This window comes from Haemaphysalis longicornis, unplaced genomic scaffold (genome assembly GCF_048455015.1).
Source record: "Haemaphysalis longicornis isolate Haplotype H1 unplaced genomic scaffold, Haemaphysalis longicornis Haplotype H1 scaffold_9, whole genome shotgun sequence".
Taxonomy (NCBI): domain Eukaryota; kingdom Metazoa; phylum Arthropoda; class Arachnida; order Ixodida; family Ixodidae; genus Haemaphysalis; species Haemaphysalis longicornis.
Window position 1 is genome coordinate 52,579,082 of NW_027526460.1, and position 27,448 is coordinate 52,606,529.

At 47.5% G+C, this 27,448-nt stretch overlaps 1 protein-coding gene across 4 annotated transcripts in view; it reads left to right on the forward strand.

The window, feature by feature from the left end:
* The window catches only part of Moe (moesin), a 102,977-nt gene that overhangs the window by 71,201 nt on the left and 4,328 nt on the right, over positions 1-27,448 (forward strand). The window contains exons 1-11 of one of the 4 annotated variants that reach the window (XM_077684165.1): positions 8,451-8,591; positions 10,096-10,154; positions 12,340-12,423; positions 14,937-15,032; positions 16,294-16,398; positions 17,291-17,460; positions 17,935-18,018; positions 18,140-18,286; positions 22,031-22,127; positions 22,213-22,727; positions 23,346-23,551. In XM_077684165.1, coding sequence (XP_077540291.1) covers positions 10,143-10,154; positions 12,340-12,423; positions 14,937-15,032; positions 16,294-16,398; positions 17,291-17,460; positions 17,935-18,018; positions 18,140-18,286; positions 22,031-22,127; positions 22,213-22,727; positions 23,346-23,551 — 1,516 coding nt within the window. In that variant the 5' untranslated portion in view covers positions 8,451-8,591; positions 10,096-10,142. Of the gene's footprint in view, positions 1-8,450; positions 8,592-8,677; positions 8,697-10,095; positions 10,155-12,339; positions 12,424-14,936; positions 15,033-16,293; positions 16,399-17,290; positions 17,461-17,934; positions 18,019-18,139; positions 18,287-22,030; positions 22,128-22,212; positions 22,728-23,345; positions 23,552-27,448 lie in introns of those variants that run through there. The other 3 variants (XM_077684169.1, XM_077684168.1, XM_077684166.1) reach the window with 3 other exon arrangements.

Sequence of the window (27,448 nt, forward strand, 5' to 3'; positions counted from 1 at the left end):
GGCGCAGATTCGATCCCGTCCTCAGTGGCTGCTTTTCACTGATGGCGGCCGAAAGCGAAAACTCCCCTGTGTCAAGATTTCTGGGCACGTTAAAAATCCCCAGGTGGTCTAAATAAATCTGGAGACGTCCACTACGGCCCGCCTCATAGGCCAGATGTAGCTCCCGCGCATTAAACTCCAATTATCTGAATCCAGTTCAAATTTCTGTTATTTCAAAGCATCGAGTGCGATGTCCACTTGAAAAACTTCATCCTTCTCATCCCACCCCGCAGCACTCCGCCTTTTCAGTTCTTTGTTTCCGAGTGTCATTCGTCCTTCCGATGACGTCCGCCTTTGTCGGGTGTCTGCAGTTTATCTCTGATTGTACACTGCCCCAGGTGAGAGGCCATTAGCTCGGCGTTATCAGCGAAGGCAAAAAGTCCCCTGCAGCGACAAACGTCAGGGCACAGTTCGCTTCGCTGGCTCAAACGATGTCGAGAGATAGCGACACGTGCAGACAGAGGAGTAGAGATATAAGTGTGTGTGCGTTGGGATTACCGAATCTCTCGGCCTGAAACGGCAACCCGAGTAACGCGCCTTCAGTAGAATGAGCAGCACGGAGCTGGGGTAAATTGACAGCTCAGCCTTGTGTATATGGGCGGATCCCGGGTGACCTCTTTAGCTTGGAGTGTCGGGCAGCTCTGCTTAGGGTGTCGGTAGCAGCGATAGTCAAAATGATGTTAGGGAGGGGGAGCGGGTGATCCGCTCCTCTTGACCCCGGTCACTTCGTTCTTCCACTGTTTCTCAAGCCGATCACATTAGTTCCCTCAATGGTTAGAGTTCGAAGTGTGTGCGTTGTCCTCAATTAGCCACTCACCCGTCCGTTCACTTCTCTTTCTCGTTGCGCTACATAATGTGACGTGCTGTGAAGGGGGTCGTAGTTCGCACTTAGGGTTCGTGACAAGTAATTCGTATATTGGTTCGGAAATGCATTTTAGGTCTACGACAGGTAACATGTGTAAGCGTGAAGTAAGCTGCAGATTTCACGAGTTATCATGTGTATACGCCACAGGCCTCAAGGACTAAAGGGTCTTCCCACAGGCGAACGGCGATAACACCTTGCGCTCTGCATAATAAAAGATTTCATCATCATCGAGACATGGTCATGGTTAAGATGTCATTTATGGCTGTCGCCAATATGAGGAGACAGCCCTCCTCCAGTTCTCCGAAAAAGTAATCTTCTCAGCCTTATCGTCACATGCGTTTGCGGCACATCGCTGAGTCGCGGCAAGTGGTCGTCGGTTGGTTAGGATAGCAAACTGGTATGCACACTGGAAACCGTTTCACACTGGTAACCGTTTCACACTGGAAACTGTTTCACACTGGAAATTGCTTCACACTGGAAATTGCTTCACACTGGAAATTGTTTCACACTCGTAATTCGTTTTACACTCGTGATTCGTTTTACACTTGTAATTCGTTTCACACTTGTAATTCGTTTCACATCGGGATACCGTTTCACGTCTATATACCGTTCTATTTGCGAGGCATCCTTGAATAGACTACAAAAAAATGACTGCAATATGTAGTACCACTCAATCAATCCTAACCACGAGCGAATTGGCCGTGATTATTTGGCGGGGAGTGACCAGGCTCGACCAGCGCCAGGCGTCAAAATTTTGTTTGCCGGTTTTCTTTTGGCACTCGTCCAACCGACAAGATAAATTGGCAGTTGTCTTGCCAGGCCATCGCCTCGCAAACAGACGTGGACGGTGCTAGTTATAGCTACCCACGCCGAAAGTTCTTCGGTGATGATTCGACATCGATATATAGATAGAAACCGAGTACTGCGTGTTGGAATCCATTCTCGCGGATACGCCTGCTTGCGTGCACATGCTCACACGTATGATTCACGCGCCGACACGCGACGCAGACGGCGGAGTTAAGAAACCATGTTATTCTGAAAGCGGAGTTCCTCTAACCGATGTCTCAAGGAGATCGCGTCTGGCTTCTGAAAGGGCTACCCGAGGGAATGGATATCCTGTTGCACTTTACTTAGAGAAAAGAGGTAGAAAGATTGTGTAATTTCTGAAGCTTTATCTCGGCTTTTATCGTCATTTTCTAAAGTTCTGGGAATCACTTAAGGTGCTTGTAAGCTTGGATAAAATTATTTGCACTGGTAAATTCAAGATGAGGGTAACGTCCATTATTTACCAAGACTTCTTCGTTAGGGGCATTGCACGACTATATATGATCGTCAACGTTATGGATGTTTTCGTCATTAACTACTCCTTATTAGTTCTAAGCCCTTACACTGTAGCGAAGATGTGTATGGTATAGGGTTCGCGTACTTGTCTGGTCCGTCAACAAAAAACACACTGGCCCTCTCTGGGACGAAGAAGGGACCACTCGCCTGCCTTGACTTTTTTTTATTATTCGTGACTGTATGGAGAGCTTCGGGCCTACGTGCCACATTTCAAACGGCCTGATTAATTGGTGAAAGCACGGTAATAGCACACATCGGGATGTTCGTTTTCTTCGCGGAAGTAGCTCGGGACGTGCACGTTCACCTTGGTGAAACGACGATCGGGCGATCTTAATAACCATGTCCACCGCCTCGACAGTGCGGTAGCTAACAACGACGGCCGCCAGAGAATGAATGTACCCGCATGAAGAAGAACCCTTGCCTATCACCATTTTTCGCCTTTCTCCTCTCCCATCCGTGAGGGGCCTCCTCCAATCGAGCGTACAGTAAAAGAAGACGCATGCATCACTGCACGTATAGGTGGAAGTATGCGTTTGAATTTCGCGCCAAATCGTCTGGAGGCAGAGTCACTAACCGGAGTTTATAGCCGGAAGCTTTCGAAAGGAGGGCAGCTACGTGGGCTGCAGGCTGTCGCTTTTTTTTAACTTTCCTCCTGTACGAGATTTCGGCGCATGTTAAAGATCCCCAGGTGGTCAAAATTAATCCGGAGCCCTCCACTACAGTGCGCCTCATCGCCTGCGTTGGGTCTGCGTGTTAAACCCTACAATCAATCAATCAATCAATCAATCAATCAATCAATCAATCAATCAATCAATCAATCAATCAATCAATCAATCAATCAATCAATCAATCAATCAATCAATCAATCAATCAATCAAACTTTTCCCTGCTGCGAGATCCTCAATCTGTGTCGCATCCCGTGCGTTACTTAACGCCGTTGAAGCAATTTGTCACGTCCTCGTTCTATGGAATAAGCTGTAGATCAACCGCTCCGTATCGGGGCAGGTTCACCTGCATCGCATTCTGTTCTTTAGTTTATCACACTATTTTTGGCTGCCTCATAACTTCCCTCGACTATTTACAGCACGGCGACTCGTACTGACGTCGTTATCTCTTTTGTTGGATGACTTCGAACAGAAGCCATCGCCAATATTAATAATTTGATTGATTGATTGATTGATTGATTGATTGATTGATTGATTGATTGATTGTAGGGTCTAACGCGCCGACACAACGCAGGCTATGAGGCGCGCCGTGATGGTGGGCTCCGGATTAATTTTAACCACCTGGGGATCTTTAACGTACGCCGAAATCTCGTACACACGGGCGTTTTTGCTTTTTGCCCCCATCAGAACAGCAGGCGCCGCGGCCGGGAATCGAACCCGCGTCCTCGGCCAATCTTGTCTCACCACCGCCGTCTTAATTGTTGACGGCCACGACGGAAAGCGAGAAAGCGAGCTAGCGCGAACAAATACCTGTTCTAAAGGGCGGTTTGCAAAGTCCTCGTGTTGCAGCCATAAACGCTCTGCGACGATAAGTGCACACTTGAAGCAGCTGTATATGCTCCACGGCGCCGCACGGTGCGATATAACTTTTGTGGCTTTTCTTAGCGTTCATTCGATTTATGCGGGAGGCCTCGGCTCACGTGCATCTTGTACCGCGGTACTATAAACGAGCAACGTCATTTTTCTTTTTTTTTTTTTTTTGTTTCGATTTGCGCGGAGACTCCGCGTAAGCAGCATCTGCCGATGTATTCAAGTTCGGGCGCCTTTCGAAATTAATGGCAGCTGTGGACGGGCGTTCTTTTGTTGAGCGCGATGTTTTCTTTTTCAGATATTCTTCGCATGATATGTGCTTTTTGTGTGCGTGGGAAGGTTTGGCAGCGACGAAACAATAAATCAACTGGGGATCTCTGCTGGGAAACAAAGGTTCCGAATCAAGCCTGCTGTCAGACAGCACCGAGGCAGCCGCGATAGGCTTAGGACTGCTCATCGGCACGAGAGAGAGCGAGAGCGAGAGAGAGAGAGAGAGAGAGAGAGAGAGAGAGAGAGAGAGAGAGAGAGAGAGAGAGAGAGAGAGAGAGAGAGAGAGAGAGAGAGAGAGAGATTTGCTGAGCAGTGCAAGGTTAGTTACAAACTTTTTGGTTTGCTTTGACGATATTCCTGGAAGCGGAAAATTTTCTTTAGTGGAGCAAAGTTAGTCCTACTCCTTCTTTCTGTTCCTCATTTCTGCAGTTTATAAAATGCATTTTACAAGCTATATACAATACAAATACTATCGGCTCAGGGTTATCTGTTTCAGCGGGAATACGAGCAACAAACAGCGCAACGACGGGGTGACAAATTTTTACAGATTTTACAACAGATTTTACAAATTTTTAGATATTTACATGAACAGATTTTCATGAACATGAACATCCATTTACGCAATGATTTGTCGGGTGAACGGTTTGTGGTGAGACTCTCTCAATTAGCCTTATTTACGGTGCTATGAGGTCTTCTGGTCTTAAAGTGAAGTCAAATAAATTCTGACGTCATGCGTTGTTTTTCTTAATGCAATGTTCTGATTTGATCAAGTTACAGGCAATAAAATATACAGACGTGTCGCAGAACGACTGAACTGTCTCAAATTTACCTCCATATGGCTTCGTTTAAATGCCACAGAACTGGGAACCAGGTTAACTTATCAAGATACGGTACTCAACAATACATCCTGAGACCGTTACGGCTGATAGCGACGCTGCCAAAAATCGAGGAAGCTTATAAGTGTCGATCTGTACAGCCACCCCGGTGGCTCTCACCTCGGAAACATTAGGGCAAACTGTTATTGCCACTTGAGTTGAGAAGTGCTAACAGACAAGACAGGGGAACACACGGCGCTGACTAGCAACTGGCTCGGATAGTATATGCACCAACTAGCCCAAATCACCGTCCTAACACAGTTATTGCCACGTTGTGCTACATGCGCTGTTTTCACCATGAACATTCACCAACTTACCCCAGCGCCGTGTTTGTGTTTTCCCTTCTCTATCTTCGTCTTTTATGCGCTAGCTGTTTTAACCACAAACATTCACCAATTTGCCCAATTCGCCGCTACATATCCAAGTGTCATTCGAGGCAAATGAGTTCTCTTCGAATCTTGACTAACACAATTGGCTGTGTCGGTGTCAAAGCACTTTTGGAATATCTCGTAGGAGCTTGACATCGCCGGCTTCATCGGATATATAAATATATCGTTAGTTCGCTTAACTTAAATGGCATTTAAATACACGCTGTGCTCGGGGCAAAGCTCCCTGCAATCTGGCCTTTAATGTCACCGAAGGCAATCATTCAGAGAAAGCGAGAGTGAGAGAGAGATTTATTAAAATTCAATGTTTACCCTGTCGGCACTGGCAGCTCGAGGCTGGCAGTGATAGGGGCGTCTGTTTCCACGGACACTTACTTCCGCAGGTTGGAGCAACCCAATGCGTCCTCTCAGCGGTTAGGGAATGGAAAGAGAGGGAAGGGGTTAATAAGGCTTTCTACAGAAGTGCCCTTCACACCGCGCATTAAGCCAGTGTGTGCAGGGTGGACAGATGTGCGGATGTGGTTCCCGTCGTTCCCACCGTCGTTCCCGCTTCTTTTTTTTTTTTAAATTTGCTATTACAAGAACCAATCTAACGTCTATTCTTGATTATAAGAACGCTTTCTCTCTCGACTAGGTACTTCAGGTTTGCCTCCAATACGCCTGAGGTTTCCTTCGCGCTGAATAATGTGGACATTAGAACCACTAAATAAGCTACGTCTAGTGGCCCTAGTGGACATGTATGAACCGGATCAGCAGCTTTAGTAGATTGGAAACGTCCTGCCTATATACATGTACTTTGCTTCCTAGCTTTCTTTCACTTAGGCCGGTCTGCTGAATCTGTTTGTTGAGAGACGGACAACAAGACGGGCGGACACAGACAGACAGACAGACTAGCGGTCGGGCGGGCGGACAGACAGACGGGCGGGTGGACAGACAGACAGACGGGCGGGCGGACGGACGGACGGACAGACAGACAGACAGACAGACAGACAGACAGACGGACGGACAGACGGACGGACGGGAGAACGGACGGACGGACGGGAGGACGGACGGACGGACGGGAGGACGGACGGGAGAACGGACAGACAGACGGACAGAGACATTCTCGTCCAGAATGAGCGATCGATCTTTAAAATTCCTCGCTGATTGGTTTATTCACCCTCGCGTTGCTTTCCGTTCGTTTGCATCACAGACCGTGAGCGTGACTCCCGTGATGACGACGACGGACTGCGTTCGCATTGAGGGCACATAGCGCGACGAGAGGGCGCCGGGGTTGTCTGCGTGGGAAGGCGCGATAAGAGGACGATTGCAGGTCGAACGCCAACGCAAGCACAGGGAAACCGTGTCGTCTCTAATTGCAATCCAGATAACCAGGCATTGTTGCGAATGTCTGTGTCTCGATATCGGCCGGCGTTACGTTTCGTGAAAAACCCAAATTACCTGTCGCTGATTGCGCGCTCTGGTGCAGTGAAGTCGTCGAATTCTGCAGCCGCCGCACATACGGGACTGTTAAGTGTTTTATGATGGTACTACAAGAGCCCCGAAAACTATATTTGCGGAATGTCTGGCGCCACTAAAATGCATTAGTTAATTCAAAACGTGTCGTCACTACCTCATACGCAATGCGGTTCCGACACGTAGATCTTCTAATTTTTTTTTTCTCATTTATTGAAGTTGTGTAAGTGCCGGGAGGTGGGAGCAAACAGTGTATGAGAAACTCTTCATCCCACAAAATGAGATCTGACAAGAGTAAGAAAGATGGACAAAGAAAAAAGAAAAGGAAACAACGTTGCTTTCCTTCTCTCTCTCTCTTTCTCTCTCTCTCTCTCTCTCTCTCTCTCTCTCTCTCTATATATATATATATATATATATATATATATATATATATATATATATATATATATATATATATATATATATCTCTCTCTCTCTCTCTCTTTAATTTGGGGGGTTGGTATTATACCTGGGATTTGAGGCGCGCCGCAGTTGACTGCCCGGCGTTTTTTTTTCTTCTTTTTGACGTGCACCAAAAGCTCAACACGTGGGCCTTTTCTTTTTCCGCCTGCGCCAGAAAAAAAAAAAAAAAAAAACCGACCGCCGTGGAAGAAGTTGAACCCGCGTAATCGTGGTGTGCGACACGACACGGCGTCTTGGCCCCTGAGCCACCGTGGCAGGGCGCTTTCTTTCCGGACGAAACAGCGGAGCACGATGTGATGGCTGCGTACATCAGAGCTGAGTACTGAGTTGGGACTAATCGTCACAGCAACGTGGGCGACCTAAAATTACAGCCTTGGGAGGCGTAGGGGCGTGGTATTCTCGCGCTTACTGTTGTTAAGCCTGCAGAATCACGAATTGACTACCTGCATGGTTTTGCGTATAAAATATCAAGACGCAAAACAAAAAGGTCGATCGATATTTTTGTGAAATAACCTACGATAACGCATGCGTATATTCAGAAACATTGCGTTTATTATTATTTTTTTGGCACTTAGGGCAACATGTGCGAAAAAACTCCTATTGAATTGCGATGTTCTCAAGCGATGTTATTAGAACTAACTAGTACGGAAAGCTCGAGCTTCATGGAACATTGGGCACAGTTCTTCCCTCATTTTTGGTGGCGACTGTCAAAGCCAACGCATATGTTCCCTGGTGTTTTAGGCAGAAGGAATAACTTTATTTTGCCACATCCGGGACGACTTGCATTTTCTTTTCTTATTGCTGACCAGGGAGGGCCGTACAACAGCTCAAATTAATTCAACAAATTTAGCTGTTTAAACTTAAGAAGAGTCATAACGGCTGTAATCTTGCGACGAAGCAACAAAAAGAAAAATAAGATCCATGAAATGGCTGCGCTGAAGCCAAGGTCCGCCGCGCTTCTGGCGCGTTTTGCGGACCACTTCGCTCCTGTCTTCATTACACCTTACGCCCCCCACTGTCATCATCCACTAAAGTTGACACGTGCATATTGCCTTCTCTAGAACCGCATCCAACTTCCGAAAAGCGGTGACTCGGCACGCGCGCTTGCTTTTGTCTCGGCACGATAACGAATCGTCATCCTACGCGCGCACGCGCGCGGCTTCAAAGTTGGCGCGCCGCGCGTGCGTAGACGCGCGCGCGGAGCGTCCGCGGCGCCCCGCGCGGCCGGCCCCTAAAGCGGAAAGTGGGAGTTGCCACACGCATGCGCGTTTGCCACACCCTGCGGACGGCCATTTTGTACGAAGTTGTCACCGCGAGCGTGGAGGTGATACGCCGCTGGGAATACGTTCTTTTTTCTTCGCCGGTGAGTGATTTGCTTGGTCCACTTGTTCAGAGCTCACGGCTCGAGCCTCGAAGGCAGCTGCGACCGCTGCCGTTCTTGCGTGGCCGCCGCCTTTCCGTCAGTGAGGTACCGGCGCGCGCTGAGGAACCGCTGCGGGGCAAAGTTTTTTGTACGCGACATGACGTGGTTCGGGCAACTGCGTTCTCGTGTTGACCCTGTTTCCGGGTGTTTTTCTGCAAAAAGTCGCCCGGCCTCGGTGTTCGTCGCGTTTAGAGACATGCCGTAGCTTGTTAACTGCCGTTTTGCGGCGAGTCGGCCGGCTGCCAGCGCGTAGTTTCCGCATAAATTGGGAGATGCTCCGTTCCCGGCGGCTCGGGACGTCTGTAGCCTCGTCAGCGCGTATACAAAAAACCGGTTGCTTCTAACCAGCCGTTGAGCGACGGGGCCCGAAGTGTCCTGTTGCTGCCTTTCCTCGCTTTTTGGGCTGTGTTGTGATAGGCGTATTGGCAGATTTGGTGCGTGTTCTCTCTGAGGAATGAAATGTTTCCGCTCACGGCTTTAATTCACGCCGAAGGCGTTGTTACTCGGCCGAAGCTGGCGGGCGTACGGCTTTGTTAGAAGTAGCCCTGTTCTCCGTCTTAGCTGCGAGCTCGCACTGAGGAAATATGCCCCGCATTCGCGTCCTTCCAATTAATGTGGTGAACTTTGGTCGGCTGTCTGTGGCGCGAGCTTTATGTGAGTGCTGTAAAAGGTCGGTCGGCGGTGGTCTGTAGCCGTCCGTCCGTGCGGGCCCGTCCCGAGCGGACATGCTTTTGGGCGCGAATGACGTAATGGTGCCGCCGGTCGCAACTTGTTGACTGGTCGGGGGGTTGTTGGTGAAGCCGGCATCCCTTTCAAACTTGTTGCCCTGCGTTAATTGGCGTTATCCACGTCGTACAAAGGCCTTCGCATTCAAGGGCACGCGAAACCCCAGGACTTTTAAACGCGTATACGTATTTTTATCGGATTCCTTCCTGCTGCAGGCGCGAGTCGCACGTTCGAGATTAAACCGGCGTAAACCAGCGGGCGAGAAAAACTAAAATAGAAAACAAACTTGTGCTCAGGCCTGAAGGGTTTGTTTAAAAGGCGGTGATTCTTTACGGCTGCCTGTCGTCAGGCGTTATACACAGTTGGGGGTTGTGCGCTGCTTTGCTTGTGAATTTGCAGCGCGCGTGCGGGGTTTCCGCCCGGAGCATTAACCCGCTTAGCGCGTCTGCCAACGGGGACCCAACAGGCGTTATAGAACTCAAATGCATTTATTTCGCCTTGCTTTGGAGGTTGCTTGTCGTGGCCTTTCGGTGTGTACGATTTTGTGCTGTCAAAATCGTTAGGTGCCACACGTACCCGTTTTTGTCATGACGCGTTTTTAAGCGTAAATTCTCGTGGCCTGTGTTGTCAATTGGTTAAGTACTGTCAGTCTGAAATCTCCCCTCCCCACCCGTATTTCAGTGCAATTCTGACATGCGGTTTCCCTCTCTCGTTTCAGAAGTTGCCCCCTTTTTCTGCCAGTGGTCAGCGGGCAAATAAATCAAGATGCCGAAGCCGGTAAGTGGAGGGGACGTTCTTATACGTCAAATTTACAAAAAAGCTCGTTTGCGTTCGTGCTCTCACAAGTTGAAATTTAATGTACTAAGATTCTTCATGAAAAAGTACTTCGTACACTGAATTACAATTGGGTCAAAGTATTTCTCATGTCTGAAAATTAGTGGTTAGTGCTGCCACCCCAACTGGCAAAACTTTATTGCTTCAGGAGAACCGTCTCTCCGTTATCGAAACCATTCTCCCTGAATAGGTTCAGTAGTATTACAGTGCCAAAATCTCGAATAATTGCATATCAGGGTGCAGTTACTGCTCACTGGCCATGCATTGTTTGGCCATAATCAGTGAAAGTACAAAAACCAGCCCATTAAAAAATGTGGGGCCCTAATCATGGGGCAAGTCGGTGACAATTTTTGGGCTCGCTGGTTGTTAGTCATCACGAGCAACGTGATAGTTTGCTGAACTTAACGTTACTGCCTGCAATTTAAACTGCAAGACGCTCACTTGCACCTACTAGTGCAAGTAGTGCTCACTTACTGGCTAGTACTGTTTTGTGGGAGGAAGGAGGAATAAACTTTTATTGTGCACACCACGATGTGCTCAGCCTCCCAACGATTTTTTTTTGCCTGCCGTTAGCGACCTTGTGCACATGGTGGTTGATACAAACACTGGTAAACCGATCCCATTCCCTTTAAGGGCCCATAAAAACAAGATACAAGTTTGGTTCATTAAAAAAGACTGCTTTGTCCTGTTAACAACTGTACTAGTTCTCTCGCAAATGTTGGAACAAATGGAGATATTACAAAAAACTTTAAGCAGTGGCCACTCTGGCAGCTTTCCTATGTCACAATCTTGTGTGATTGGTGGCTGTTGATGGAAACCACTGCTAAAACGCAACTGGGCAATTGTAGAGGGCCTGTTTGATTGCATCACTTGAATGCTAATGCGTTGTCAACACACTGAAAATTGTGCTTTTAGTACTGGCCCATATGATGTCACTACTGCCTTATAACACATCACTATGGCGCGAAATTTGAGTTTTCTATACCACTTGCATCTGTTTGTGTTTGGTTAAAAAACATCTCTTGGCTTGAATAGAGCTAAGGGAGCTACTGAGGCCTAGTTATTTCAAATTACTCAGTTGTATTTTGTCTTCATGGCCCCTTTCTACCACAAATCAGCCGCAGTAAAATTGTGAATGCTAGGGAAAATAACACTGCTTGTTACCAGACCATGACAGCCCAGGATGCAGGGGATCACTTTAATGTGCGGCTGTGATTATAACCTCCACGTTGTTTCACACTTGCGCGTACTTCAAGTGATACATGGTTTTTGTAGGCAGTATGATTTTCACAGCTGCTATTGGGTTTTGCTGTGCAAAGACGGAGAGTTGATTTTAACTTCTGCCGGACCCACAAAACATGTTCGAACTATTGAGAAGGGAAAAATGCACAGAAAGATGTTGCCCAAAGCTTTGTTGGGTGGATTTAGTATGTTGCGTAGATCAACCACATGTAATAATAAATTAGGCCTTGCCGAAGTCTGCAATTCGTCGTGCCTAAGGTCGTGTTCTTCAGTCGGTACGATATTTTGGAGCTTTCTTCCCGTTAAACGAAGCTTTGCGCAACACAACGCTAACTGGCCTTTTTAGGAGCCGAATCGTAGACAAGTTCATTGCTGCTGTAGTTGTGACTGTCCACGATAGCTCTGAATGCAATGTTGGTGTGACAAGTTTGCTCAAACTTGTTCATTTTTGGTTTTCCGAAAAGTTGTTTTTGTGCATTGGTTACCCATCTTTAACGATTTTTGTACTTTCTTTTTTTTAGATAATTTCGTCATGTCATTTTTATTAACACGAGCTGTCCCAACTTGATCTGCCTGTAGAACAGCTGTTAAAGAGTGCTCTAATGCATTTTTCTGACTTAAACACTTTTTGTGTTCCGTGGCCTGGAAAGCAGTTTGACAGTATTTTACGTAGCGCTATGCTGGGTAGTGAGTATTGCTTTTAAAAGTGCAAGCTGCTTTCCACATCGCTGTCCAGCTGTTTGCAGCAGAGAGTGCGCGTCCTTGACCGGTGCTTTCACATGTGTCCGTGACCCGGGTTGCGATTTGAGTGTTGCGTGTCGTAAAGCCCCAATCCTTTCGTGACGGGTGTCCCTAAAGTGTGAACTTGTGTCCCCTCCTTTTCAAGGTAAATGTGCGGGTGACCACTATGGACGCGGAACTAGAGTTCGCGATCCAGGCCAGCACAACTGGGAAGCAACTCTTTGACCAGGTAGGTTGCTGCAACTCGCCAGTGTGGGGCCCCAACAGCTGTGTACGAGGTTGTGCCTGCTGAGGTATTGCCAATGGTGATTCTGTGTTTCTGTGGGTGGTAACCTGGCAGTGAGCTCTTGCAAATGAAGCACTATGCTGTTTTGTCCTATCGTTGCCTTATGGGTGAAGCCAAAGTGCCTTCTTCGCTTCTGCTTCGGCACAGTTGGAGGTTACATAGTGGATTAGTAACAGATGTGCATGAAGGGCATCTTAGATGACTGGGAGAAACTCTTCTGGTAAGAATAATGAGAGCAATAGTTATTCCACTGAGAGAATGAGTATGCCACTTTAGGGAGACCAGCTCTAGTCTGAGTACTGCTGTCCGGCCAGTATTTGCACTAAAACTTGTCACAAATAGGGAAAACAGGTATTTGAAATGCAGGTCATCAACCTGGAGGTGCGCAGCATTGCAAAATGTGTGTGAAAGCAGCTATAAACGATTGCTATGCTTTCGGTGAAAGCGTGTACTGAAAGATGCTGCATAACAGGATACGTAGCTTTGACACAAGTGGGAACACCTTTACTTTGGCAGTGTTTTAGTGCGTAGAACTTAAGTGTCTACTACTGTGGTTTGGCAGTGGCGCCGGCTTTGTGACCGAGTGAATTAAGGGAACACCAAAGACAGAAGAAAAATGGAGGCGGAAAGTGTGGTGAAAGTGAGAGGGAGGGCGGTATGTTGAGGCTAGGGCGAGATGCTTCCCGGCGGCGACGGGGTACGAGATAACTGAGAGAACGTAGACTGCACCGAATGAGCCTGCAGGAAAGCTGAGTCTGAAGGTGTGAGGGAGAAGGTAGTATGCCGAGGCCACTCCACAGAAGCCCAGATGCACGTACACTGGTCCTTCTGCGTCCTCATTGCGTGGCTCATCTGAACCACGTGACATTTGCGTGGGAGGTTCGAACGCGATTTGCAACAGCATGCTTGGCGACAGCGGTGCGCTGCGAGATAACGGCCGAGTAGCTTAGTGAGCTACTGAAGCAGTTCGGTGTGTTTACACAAGGTGTTTACTCAAACACCTTCGTGTGTTTACGTGATCAGCAGCGGGGAATGAGTGTAGGGTGTGTGCAATGAATGGAAATAATCCCAACTGCTGGTGAGGCCTCTACCAGATGCTAGTTGTGATGCGGCTTTGTTTGTCGCAGTAAGTTAGCTTGGGATACAAATGGTTTGCTGTTGTGATTGTAGCAGCTGGTAATCACGTACAGTGTATAGAAGTAACAATGTATAGCATTTGTGGTTGGTGCTCTCAACGATGAATTTTGCCTCCCGCACTGAAACTTCACGTGGTGCTTTGCCGTGGAGGTTCAGCTGCTTACATGTGTGGCAAGTTTACCATTTGTAAAAAAAAAAAATGTTGCGTACGAGAACCTGTTTTCTGAACTCTGGCATTTTGCGTTCGGCTAACAAGGTTTGATAAACCACAACTTAGCCTTCTGCGAGGATGCAATTGTTCGGAGCTGTAGCTAGATTCGTAGAGAGGGTACACATGCACCCTCTGAAACAAGTGACAACCTGAAACAAGTGACTTTTTCGTCTATCTTTATTTCTTTCATGTACAGACACTGGCATGAGTTCAAAATTCCTACCATGTTTACGGCAATTGAAAGGGCCACAAAGGTGGTTACAATGGCACCAAGTGCTTTTGTTGTTTTGTAGCCCATCGCCGGCTGACTGTGGCCACCTTTTTTGAGTGCCGAAAGAACAGAGCTTCCATGCTTGGCAGTACCCTTCACAGTGTTGGTGTATTATCACAGTTCCAGCTGATACCCGTGCAGATTGGGGGAAAAGAAAAGCAGACATCAAAAAAGGGGGCAAAAATCCATGCACGCACACGGTGAAGTTCAATGCATCTTTTGCAGCACTCAACTGTGTACGATAAGGTCAACACCTGCATGTTTGTCCGGCACATGGACTTCCCGAGTGGGCATGAGAGTATTGTTTCAAGCCTGATTGTGAAGGTGCAGACAAGTACTCTGGATGGTGTCTTCGGCCATTTTTTAGTAAAATCCTTAGCCGTACTAAAGCCATATGTTGTAGTAACGAGTGTGACACGTTGCTGTCACGGTTGGTATTTTATTGCACAAGTCTTTTTTATTGAATTTTCTTTTTTTTGTGTAAAAACGCAGATTGGGTCTTTATTCTGAGCAAAAGCTTTCTTGGAATTCATTCATTGATGAAAGTCTCCAGGAATTAAAGTATTTCAGCGGTCGTAAAAAAAAACTGGTTTAGTTAGTGTTTACTCGAGGAAAGATCAGATGTTTCTTTCACTCGCTTCTTTGTTGTGAATGCCATGAAACTAGGGTTGTAGTGCTTATGTTTCATTGATAATCTCTTTTTGCGTGTACGTATGAGTCACTAATTGCAACTGCTTTACGTGGCCTTTCCCTTTGTGAGGGCGTGAGTAACTGCACGATGAGCCTCTCTGCGTGAATGCCTCGGTTTCTCTGAAAGGTTCTTCTTCCCCTTTGCAGGTGGTCAAGACAATAGGCCTCAGAGAAATCTGGTTTTTCGGCCTGCAGTACACAGACAACAAGGGCTACATCACGTGGCTCAAGCTGAACAAAAAGGTGCGGATGGCTGTGATGGCGCGTAATATGCTACACTGGTGTCTTGAATGCCTTCGAACCGAATGTCATTCAACTCAAATGCCACAATTGAGATGCTTCATTGAACAGCTTCTAATGGCATTGGACTGGAATGCCATTTGAGCCAGAGGAGTACCAGCACTGACCTTTGAGGTTCTCAAGGGCCTTTAAGACGTAAATGTTTGCACCTCTGGGTGCAGTTTCTACAATGTCAAGGTAACTTTGTACTCTAGACACCGGCAGGGTGACGAACAGCCATATGGAAGCCATGGATGGTGCCCACTCTTAGTAATAGGATGTGGTAAATAAACTTGCCTGTATTTATAAGTTTTTACCACTCACAATGGGGTTTTCTGTCATGGTATGAGAATGAAACTAGGGAGCACTAGCGACACAAACATGTTGGGTGAACGTGGAAGCTTTTAACTGCCTTTGAATTGTCCTTCAGTCCGGCGGAACTTCCACCAAATTTGAAAATTCAAAATTCAAAAGCCATTTGTATCGAATGCAATTTCAAATGCCTGTGTAGCAGGGGTGTGCAAAGGGATTAGCAGCTTTCTTTCATTGTGAAAAGTGGATGGAATTCATGTATGGGACAAGAAGTTAAAGTGAGCCTCCTGGGTGGAATGCTTACAACAGCTGGAAAGCTTCATGCAGAGCAATGACGGATGCCACGGTTGGAGGTCACACCAATAGTGGATCAGTAACGATTGTGCATGAAAGGCATCCTAGCTACATTAAAAGGGGACAGTTATGTGGTGCGAGGGACAAAGCAGTGGATTTCAAGAACCAAATTGGTCATGGGGCCCTCATCGTGCAGGCCGGTGACCGTGGGTTGCTCTTTAGCTGAAACTTGGTGGGAAGCAACCGTTCCGTTTGTGTGTGAAATGTGCCGGGGCAGTGGAAATATTATGCCAAAGTTTCCAAGCACCTGTCTGAGATTTCGGAAATGTGGAAATTCGAAGGCTTTGGCAGTTGCAGCATTGGAGAAAGATTTGGGGTCATTTGGGGAAGTCCTTTTGTTACCATTACAAAACTGTTCGCAGTAATCTATGAAATGTAGCTGGAAAAATTTGTAGTATTGGTCTTCCGAGAGGACTTATTTCAGTCTAAACCACAGTGTGCGGCATAGCCGAAGTCCCAATTTTAAGTTGGCGTTGTAGAGCATGAAAGTGCAGGAATAGTGTGGATGAAGTGTCTATGAAAAGCCACGTTTGCTCTTGCTCTCTCTCTCTGGGTCCAGGTCCTGAGCCAGGATGTGAAGAAAGAAAACCCGCTGCTCTTCAAATTCCGTGCCAAATTCTACCCAGAAGACGTCGCAGAGGAGCTCATTCAGGAGATCACCCAGGTGCGAGGCAGATCGGTGCCCTGAGTTGGCAGAGGAACTCCTTTTTGCGTTTTGCATACGTGGCTGCCGTTTACTGAACAGCTTCTGTGTTCTGCAACTCATTGAGATGTCGCAGGATTCAGCTAATTTTGACAAGTCCTGGGGCATGCACGGGTGCTTAAGCGAAGTCATGAAATCGTTTTCAGTTGCAATTTGTTCTCTGCACTCGAGCATGGCGTTTCTCGTTCCCGCATGCCCCGCTGTCAGCTCTAGCGCAGCACGTTTCTCGTTTATTGTGCTGCAATTTCAGCTCTGATAGTGTGCATGTTCCTGTGGTCTTGGAAGTGTTTTAAACTACCCGTGGTAATAATAAGGTTTGCCTCACTTTGGATTTCGACCAGATGTTTTCTGCTGTCGTACGAGCACTGGAGAAACAGTTACGTGGGTAAATACTAGAGCTGTTGCCCCTCGTTGCAGTCAGTGTACGTGTGTATACAACCAGTGGCAAAAGTGCAATTTACTGGCACAGTCATTTACAAGGCCTGTCTGGCCTTAATACTATGCGGTATTTTGCATCAGGTGTTTTGTACTGCTTCTTGGTGGCAGCACCTCTCTTGCGTGTATGGCTCGAATCACTTTGTAGGTTTGCTTTTTTTCACAATGTGTAACATGCCCGTTTGCATCGCAAATGGGAGGGAAGCAAGCGATAAATGCCGTCTAATTCTAACTGAAGCATGGTTTGTGGTCGAATGAAAGCCAGAACAGCTACGAGAGGTGTGATCTTTTGGTTAACGCAGGTTTACAGCCTTTAGTGTCCCTTAGATACCTTTGCATCTATTTTACAGCAGGCCCTATTATTGTCCCTTTGAATGGAATGAGCTAACTCTTCCCTTCAACTCTTCTCTGCACCCAGCGCCTGTTCTACCTGCAAGTGAAGAGCGTCATCCTGACGGACGAGATCTACTGCCCGCCCGAGACGTCGGTGCTGCTGGCCTCGTACGCGGTGCAGGCCAAGTACGGCAACTACTCCCCCGAGCACCACAAGCCGGGATGCCTAGCCAACGACAGGCTGTTGCCCCAGAGGTGCGTTGCGCTCCCACTGTCTGCCATGGTGTGGTAGCTGGTCAATAGGTGATCACACTAGCTGGTCAATAGCTGAATTTCTTGCCTTGGTGAAATTTACGGCCAATCCAAAAATTGGGAGAAATTTCTTACTGTGCCAGTTGCAGAGGTTGTCAACTCTTTGGAGCTTGAACGCAAAGGAAACCGTTCACTTGGCTCCAAATTAAATTGCATTTTTCAAGCTTGACCTCTGCTGTGCTCAGAGGTAATTTGACAGGAGTTATGTTGCAAATGGCTTGCCTATGTGTGGCAAAGGCACGTTGCAGAGCCCAAGGGCACTAGTATCCACTGTTGCAAATTTCTACAACATAGCTGAATGGGTGTTGTAGGAGAGTTTGTAAGGTTAAGAGTAGCTGAGTGCTTTTGGGAACTTTTTACTTGCAGCTTCTTTACTAGGGCACTAATGAAGTTTCGTTTTCTCCTCTTTTACCCCAGGGTTATGGACCAGCACAAACTGTCCAAGGAGCAGTGGGACGAGAGGATAACCAACTGGTGGGCGGAGCACAAGGAACTGCACAGGTGAGGCCCTCCCCTTGTCATTGTCATCGACGGTGGCGGTGTCTTTATATAAATTCTCACTGTTCCCAGCATTTGTAACTCGCTCGTCGTGTCTTGCTCTCTTCTCCTCCTCGTCACCCAGGGACGATGCCATGATGGAGTACCTGAAGATCGCCCAGGACTTGGAGATGTACGGCGTCAACTACTTCGAGATCAAGAACAAAAAGGGCACGGACCTGTGGCTCGGTGTCGACGCCCTGGGCCTCAACATCTACGAGAAGGATGACAAGTGAGTGGCCGTTCTCTCCCAAATGTGTGGGACCTCTACCCAACCTCAACACCCTGCCCAAGATTGTGGTCCGTGTGTGCGTTTTATGTAGTTGGTGCAACGTTGACCGGGTGTAGCTGTAATTACTGCTCCAGTGTGTGCTGAACTTTGGTTCAGTTGTGCTGGGGTTCCTAGTGTGTTCATTTTTGTCTGTCTGGACGTGATTTGCACACCGAGCCATATGACATGATAATGCAGACACGAAAGACAGTGAGGGGAATAGCATGTAGGTGCTGCTTGGTGTGCACCTTGCCACGTTACTGCACTGGCTGAAACTTGATATCAGTGGCCGAATCTTGTTTTACGAGGGCTTTATGAATGTGGCTTTAAGTGCGAAGCACTATAGTGGCTTGCCTTGTTGTCGTAGCTCGCTGTAATGCTCGACGTCAAGCGACTTCCGGAATCGGGCGGCGCAGTGAGAAAACTGACCCAAGTAGAGCCCGGCGTACCGTCAGTGTGCCTGGCAGAGGCTTGAAAAATCGGGCGGTGTAAATATTCATAACCGTTCGAAACTCTTCCACTGCTGGCGCTTGTCATACATCTCCCCATTGTTTAGCGCAAATAAAACTGCTGGTACATTTGAAGCAAAATTTAACCGGCAGCGCCCGCGTTTAGTTAAGAACGCTCATTAGGTTGTGTTGGTTTTTACTATACTAAGTGAAAAAAATTGGCAGTGCAATGTTGGCACATGTGGGAGAAAAAGCAAGCACAAAAAGAACACAACTCCCGCTAGCGCAGTTTCAGGCAGGGGGTGCGCGAGCACTGCGAAGGCGGGAAATTTGAATTGCAGTGGACAAACTTCCGTTCCATTCATAATGAGGAGTGACAGGGCAGTGAAAAGTGTGATGGGCAGTAGCAGTGAGCGGATAATGGCGCTGCAGCCCATTATGGCGAATCACTGCTCTGCACTTCCAACAGCTTTCACATGGAGTGGAACTGCTTTTAAGTTGTGTTCACTTATCCGTATTTGAGAACTACTGCTGTAACTTACTGTTACATCCCAGTGATTTGGACTCTTTTTATTTGAATCTGTTGCACGATGTGAGCACTTGGATTCTATCGTAGATGTGTGCATTTAAAATTGCTTCCCATAGTTGTCCTCGTCAAGCGACTTTCTTTAAGGGTGGATGCGGCTTTTAAAATCAGCTTTATTTCTTTGTAAACTTCACAGCAAGTGGAAATGGTGGTGTGATAACACCATAAATATTTCAAAGTAAAAATTTGAAAACTTTTTTGCTTATAAAAATTTCTTTCTATTCACCTTGTACCGAACTTCATTGGCTTATAAACCATGATAGAAAACTTCAAAGTGCTTTGAATTTCCAAATGAATGGATGGGGTCATGACAGTCTTAGATTTTTTTTATTTAGTTTTCAATTTTTAGAGGTGAATGTACAACAGGCACATAGATTGTTGAATGACTACTTGAATAAAACTTCCACAAAAAGTAAACCTGGCAAACCAAGTTTCACGATCTGAACTGTTCATCAAAGAATGTAATTCAAAAAACTGAATCAAGAGACCCAGCGGTCACAAAGAAATCAGTGGAACAAGCAACGCAGGTGACAAAAAAAACTAAAGAAAACGGCTTCTGAAGTTCTGAAACGGCAACATAGATTAACCTTGGCTGGAGCAGCAACTTAGTGCTGGTACGTGCAGGTGTTTGTTGCCAAAAGTTTACATACCACAAGGATACAAATGAGCTACTTTGAATCTTGGTAACATATTCTGCACAACTTTTAACTTTAATGCATGTGCATATTTTTAGTACTCTTGACATTCAAAGAATTCAATATTTCTTCCTTCACAGCCAATATGCACTAAACTATAGGTGTATGTGCATTGGTATTAATTTCCCTAAAAAATTAAAATGGTAAATGCTACGACAGTAAGGTACACTTTTAATGTTGTGAACAGGTTTTTATTCCGAACTCAGACCTGTTTGCATGATTTTTGCAAGTACACAGGAAATGTTGCACAAGAAAGGTGATATGACTCGCCCATCGCAATGCACGTTTACCGCAATATATCATACTTTGATTATCTCTGAATGGCTCATTGGGTCACTTTTAAGACTACCGTATTTACCAGATTCTAACGCACCCCCGATTCTAATGCGCACCCGATTTTTCTGGCAAAAAAACCGAAAAAACTTGCACCTCCGATTGTAATGCGCACAGGACTTTGTGACCCAGGCAAACGAATGCGAGAGAAACGGCCGATTTATTTCCCAAAGTAATCTCACTGATCTCACTCCTCGTCGCTCTCCGCTGACCACATCTCATCCTCAGTGCCTTCAAGCGTGTTCGCGATGCCATACTTCTGAACGAACGTTCAACCATGCTCGATGGGATCGTGGCCCACGCCTCGCACTCCCATCCCGAGAGCTTCTCCAGAGGTGCACGTTTCAGCCGACCGCTCGTTTTAAACGCGTGGGAGCTGCTGCTGCCATTGCTGTTATCAAGCACGCAAGTGAAACGATTTGACGATTTGTGTGAACGGCAATAGAAAAGCCTAGGCACCTAGGCTTGTTGCGTCCGAAAAATTGTTGCTAAAAGCTTTGGCGCCGTCTTGAGATGGCGATGGGTGGGACGCAATTTCCGCTGTTTCGGTTTTGTACCCGATTCTAACGTGCATGCGATTTTTCGGCCTATTTTTTCGGAAAAAAAGTGCGCGTTAGAATCGGGTAAATACGGTAAATCCAACATAACAGGCATTAATTACAACTACTGGCATTCAATCGTAATCGACTGAGCAATCGGGCAATGTTAGCACGCAGCGGCTATGCCGTGCGCGTCGCAGCTTTTGATGCGTCAACTGTTTCTTTCCCAAGGCTAGCTAGTCTGCTGTCAAACATAGCACTGAGTGTATAAACATCGCAAATCATACTAAACGTTGACTTTGCGAACCGCTATCACAAGCGCGCACACCGCGTTTCATCCTCTGGGGCAAAGTCACGTGCACGTTTGACGTCCACCTTTCGAGCCACAAATATTCCCGTAATCTGGCTAATAATCTTGGGCATTCCCATTGCAACAAACTGTGTTGAATACTGCAGCAGATAAAATAACTGAACAGAAACTTTGCCAAGTGAAGCAGCAAAAATGGAAACGCGCACTACGGAGTTAAGGCGGCCGCCATCTTGCGTTGCCGCAGCGATGCCCAATCAGGAGGACCGTTCCAGCGCACGCTGACCGGAGGGCCAAACTGGCTTTGTTTGTGTCTTTTTTTTTTTGTTTGTGTGTTCGTGAATGGATAAAAGATACGACCGGAACTGGAAAGAGAATCGCTCGGCCGATCTAGTGGTACCAAAATGGCCACGTTTGGTGGCACTGTTGCAGAGATAGTGCTCCAAAAATTGCTATGTTTTCGCCCTTTGCGCTATTTTTTCACCGCGGCTGGCAAAAGTATTTTTTTATGCCAGTTTGTGACTGTTTTCGGTGGAGAAACTTTGCTAACGCACAGAATCTAATGCACAGAATGCTAACATGAGCCAAATGTGGCTTTCAAAAAAACGATGTTTGGTCATTTTTCCGAGGTTGAAAGCTGCATCCCCCCTTAAGTTCAAAAAGGTTGCACGATAGCCGTTTGCCTGGGCATGGTGCCGCTTCATGCTTTTGGGGTGCACATGGTCGTGGTTGACCAAGGCGATTCACTTTAGCTGATGTTCTTTCCAATCCCTGCTACCTCTTTTCTGATTCCCAGGCTGACCCCCAAAATCGGCTTTCCATGGAGCGAGATCAGGAACATTTCCTTCAACGACAGGAAGTTTGTCATCAAGCCCATCGACAAGAAGGCCCCCGTGAGTACCTCTCTGCCTGCACTCCTGCCCGTGAACGAATGGGGGCTGAGTGGGGCGTGGTTTTTCTGCTCTTCCCGTGGTGCAGGACTTCGTGTTCTTTGCTCCGCGCCTGCGGATCAACAAGCGCATCCTGGCCCTGTGCATGGGCAACCACGAGCTGTACATGCGGCGCCGCAAGCCGGACACCATCGAGGTGCAGCAGATGAAGGCGCAGGCGCAGGAGGAGAAGATGGCGCGCAAGCAGGAGCGGGAGAAGCTGCGCAAGGAGATGGAGGCCCGTGAGATTGCCGAGAAGAAGCAGCAGGAGTACGCCGAGCGGCTGCGCCAGATGCAGTCCGAGATGGAGCAACGGCAGGCGGAGCTGACGGCCGCTCGGGACACCATCGTGCGGCTCGAGGAGCAGCTGCGCCAGGTGCAGGCAGCCAAGGAGGAGTTCGAGCAGAAGCAGCGCGAGCTGGAGGACATGATGCGCAAGCTGGAGAACGACAAGCTCATGGAGGCCGAAGAGAAGGCCCGCCTCGAGGAGGACATCCGCGCCAAGCAGGTCGAGGTGCAGCGCATGCAGGAGGAGGTCAACAGCAAGGACGAGGAGACCCGCAGGTGGGTGCCCCCGAGGGGCTCACCCTGTGCCCTCTGCTGTTCGTTCGCCTTTTCCCCCTCTGGTTGGGAAATGGGACACTTTAAAAGTGGCACCCTGTGTAAGCTAGTGAAGTGTCTTCTGCCAAGGTGGTGCTCTACTGTCCACCGCTTTTTTTTTTTTTTTTTTTTTTTCCATCTGTTGCCGTTGTGCTATGGCACTGCTGAATAATGGATACTACTTAGGAGACATGCTTTACTATGGAAAGCAAGTTTACCAATTCATCCAACTCTGACAGGGACACAGTGCCACAAACTTGAAGTAGCTCCTTGTAGCCTATGCCATACCGCGGAATTCTTTTTCTCCCCATCGGGACCCCAGGTCACATGCAGTACATGACTGAAAACTTTTTTTTCATTATCAGCAAGAACAATAGAAATTTACATGTAGCAATTGAATGGCTAGACTTGTGTTAAAAAACCTGGTTGTTCACTGCACTACTGTGCAAAACCCTTACTGTGCATTTAGGAGCATGTAAACAGCATCAGTGATGCTATGAGACGTGATGCCCTGCTTGTGGAACTGACTTGGCTAAAACTGGATGGTGACTGTCTCCGCCTTGTCTGTGTTGGGGTTCGCAGGCTGCAGGAGGAAGTGGAGGAAGCCCGGCGGCGGCAGCAGGAGGCCGCGGAGGCCCTGGTGCAGGCGTCGAGCACGCCCATGCACCACCACGTGGCCGAGGCGGAGGACGAGGGCGAGAACGACGAGGACCTGGCCAACGGTGAACTGGGTAAGCGGGGCAGCTGCAGCAGCGAGGAGGAGCCCGCACTGCCACTCACGGCCAACGGTAAGCGGCCCCCGAGCGCTCGCCCCCCCCTGTCGATGATTGGCACTATTGCCGCCACACCACGGGGCCCTGCACGTGTGCACACTGGAAGGACGATGCTCTCCTCCTCCTATTCTCTCTGTCAGCTTGCCTCCTTTGTGGTGCACTACCATAGTTACGGAAGATTGAATGTGTGTGCCTGGGTGGAGTTGTGTGGACTCCAGAGTGCACTGTTGGGACCGAAGTTAGCTCCTCTGTCAGCTTTAGCCCAGACTCTCGGAGTTGAGTAGTGGCGAAGGTGTCACTAGATGGCGATGTGATCACTGGTGCCAGCATGTCTTGCGCTGCATCGTCATCTGTGTCAGAGTCGTACTTCTACTGACCTGTTCGTCATCCAGCTTTTCATTCATGGTCATGTTCACATCAGCATCAACGATCGTACACTTGCGCGCTGGCTGGCACAGCGCCAGGCTGTTCAAGTGCGGCACAGGGAGTATTCATTTCCCAGTGAGGGAGTTCAGATAGTCACCGGGTGTTTGTGAGTCCTTGTTGGAGCTCATTGCTGACTGCTGTTTAGGTCACAACCCCGTGTGTGCAAAGCAGTTTACAATGATCGTGTGCTGTGTAGAGCTCCAGGCGGCTTCCATCACCTGTAGCACCATAGACACCTGCACTAAATTTTGGGAGTGGCAGTGTGAATTCCCGTGTCATGGTGGCTTGAGACGACATTAGCTGTGTAGTACATCTAGTCTGTGGGACACTAATTGGGCATCAGTAATCCTTCCTTGTACTGAAATTTGAAGCAGAGTTCTTTGCCAGGTGGTTTGACTGTTTAGCTATGGCAGTATATCGCTATTTTTTGAGGTGGATTGCAAGGCCACATTTACAAGCATGGATAAAAATGGAGGCTAGCACAGTGTCACCTCAACGATAGTTGCTTGCCTTGACCTAATGGTGTTATGGCTCGTGGTACACCATGGAAGCCATCTTGCATGATCCTTGCATAGAGGGATTTGGAGAAACCTAGGCATTCTCCAAAGGCCTCACATGTGCGAAAACTGCTGCTATTGTATTTGCAGTTCAGCCCTTCATCACACCCGCCGCGGTGGCTCAGTGGCTAAGGCGTTGTGCTGCTGAGCACAAGGTTGCGGGATCGATTTCCGGCCGCGGTGGCCGCTTTTCTGATGGAGGCGAGAGGCAAAAACGCCCGTGTGTACGAGATTTCGGCGCACGTTAAAGATCCCCAGGTGGTCAAAATTGATCCGGAGCCCTCCACTACGGCGCGCCTCATCGCCTGCGTTGTGTCGGCGCGTTATCAGCCCTTCATCACATGATCTTGACAATCAGCTGTGCCCCAATGTTCTGGTGAACTCTGCAGGTCTTGATGTCTTACATTCTGCAGCTGTTTATTGGACCAGTTTTTTTCTGCCGTCATTCCATAACATGCCTTAATCTTTCTATTTGCCTGAATGCTGTTGCAGAACCATAGTTTGAGCTTGTACCTGGTGATTCCTTTTGTTTTACCGGTGAAGTTTACTTGTATCCACACTCATTCATTGTGTGCATAGGCAGTAATCTCATTAGTGCAAAGAATTCATCAAAAAGCTTAAGGGGGGACATTGCTCTGAAAAGAACTTCTTTAATTTTTAAGTACACTCTGATACTTCTCAGTCTTGCTGCTTTCCCCCCACTGACTTCAAATACGCCATTATTTTTTTAGTAAGTCAATTAGTTCCCAAGATAAGTCATTGGTGAAGGTACAAATAGACAAAACAGTGTTGGTCGGAAAGCTGTTATCTTCATATTTCTTAATACTATGAACACTGGTGAATGCACTATAGAAAGCAGTTTCTTGATGCACTGCTTGGAACTAATTTTATAGCTCATTACTGTGGTGGCATTAGTTGGTGGCTGTAAAATTAGTTCCAAGCAATGCAACAAAAAACAGCTTCCTATAGTGCATTCACCAGGGTTCAAAGTATTAGGAAATATGAAGATATTGTTTGATGACCAACACTGTTTTTTACGTTGTTCCTCTGAGAATGGCTCCTTATCTCTAATGAAATAAGCAGAAAAAAGCAATAAGACTGGCAAGTTTCAGTTTACTCAATATATAAATGTTGTTTTAAGACCCATGTCCCCCTTTAACTACAGGCTGTTTGGGGCAAGTTAAATTTGCTTAATTGGACAGGGGGCAGTAGGTCAAATGCTAGGCTGTGCTTCCCCTCACTCGTTCTTTTTTTTTTTTTTTTTTAAGCAAAAGTGAGTGCGTAGAAAATCTACAGTGGAAAATTCGCAGGTTTATGGAGGAGAGCATCCCATGTGTGTGCGTGCAGGGCTTTTGTGTACGCGTGCTCTGTGCCCCGAATTGGTTTCACCCCTGAGTAGTGGCAATGGGAAGTGGTGAAGCTAGAGGCAAAATGGTGACTCCTTGCGCTCCCTGGTTGGTGGCTTGCTGGTTGGTTGGTTGGTTGGCTGGTGTCTGGTGAGCTCTGCTGTCCTCCTGTTTTTTATGAATTAAACCTGGTGCGGTGGCTGTTGCGAACTGTTTGCATTCGTTTGCCTTGCTGGTGCATTTTGCATTGTGCTGGGATTAAGGGTCCTCTGTTGACTTTTTGGGTTCTGGTTTTTGGAAAGAATGTGGGTAAATGTGGCATTTAGGCATCCTGGGACCTCTTGCAGTGGTGTCTTGAGGGGGTGGGGTAGTTTTTAACGGGGCACGCTTGTCTCGTGGTGAATTGCACTGGTTAATCTGCAGCAAGCAGCAGACTTTCTAGCATTGATGGCATCGTGAACAACCTAATCTACAGTGACCACTCAAATGAGCAATGCTGACACCGAATACGCAGCTCTGTGCAAGTGGCAACCACTGAATGCCAGTGTCCCGCTCAGTTTCGTACTACAGCCTAACACAGATATATCGAACTCGAAGGGGATAGCGAAACAGCTCGATATATCGATAATTCGATATATAAAATATGGCTGTCTGAAGATTATCTGATAACTCTGCACACCAGAGAGCCTTTGGAGATTGTGACAAGCTTACCGATTTATTCATCGTAGCATAAAAGATTCAAACCACAGCACGACGATCACCGCACTTAAACATGAAAGGAGGCTGAGAATCGCTTGCTTCTTATGCGTCACGAAGTCAGTGTCCGCTTTATGCGTCTGCTTCCGTCGCTAGATCCAAATTCTTCCATTTTTTTTGTGGCCATGGCTCCCAAACGCGTGACACGGACAAGTCAAGTATGCACCACACTTCATTGGTCCCCCTGCGCGAGCCACCATTGTTAACTGCTAAGGTACACAGAGAAAGACAAACTGAGCACTTCTGGTCAGTTTCCCCTTGTTTGTTGCCTTTTGCACCCAATCACTCCCCGCGTGCTTCGTGCCATGCGGCTGCCCCCATTGCTAGCGTGCGATCGGCAGATGTTGAAGGCATTCTTCCTCCGTGGTTCAAGTCCATCGAAGCGACGCGACACCGCCTCATTCTTTCTCCAAACGCAGCGGCGCCCGCGAGAAGTCATAATCGCCCAGAACTCAGTCAGGAGATAACTTGCAGGGGCATTTGCGTTGCAACGTTCGATATATTGAATGTGCCCGTGATCGACAGTTTGATACGCGTGTACAACAGCGCTATACTTTTGCACGAGGTTTTCAAGGGGATGTTCATGCTGTTCGATATGGCAATAATTCGATGTATCCGTGTTCGATATATCCGTGCTCGACTGTAATATATACTAAGCGAAATCGAGCGCTGCAATCGCGGGCAGCCTTGGGCGGCACCATTGCAGCCAGCGATGTTCCTCACCTACTTGGCTTAGCTAGCCATGTGGCTTCTTTTTTGTCTCGAAGCCAAAATGAACAAAAACAAGGGTAACATTTTTTTGTTCATTGTGCATGAAGCTTTTAAAT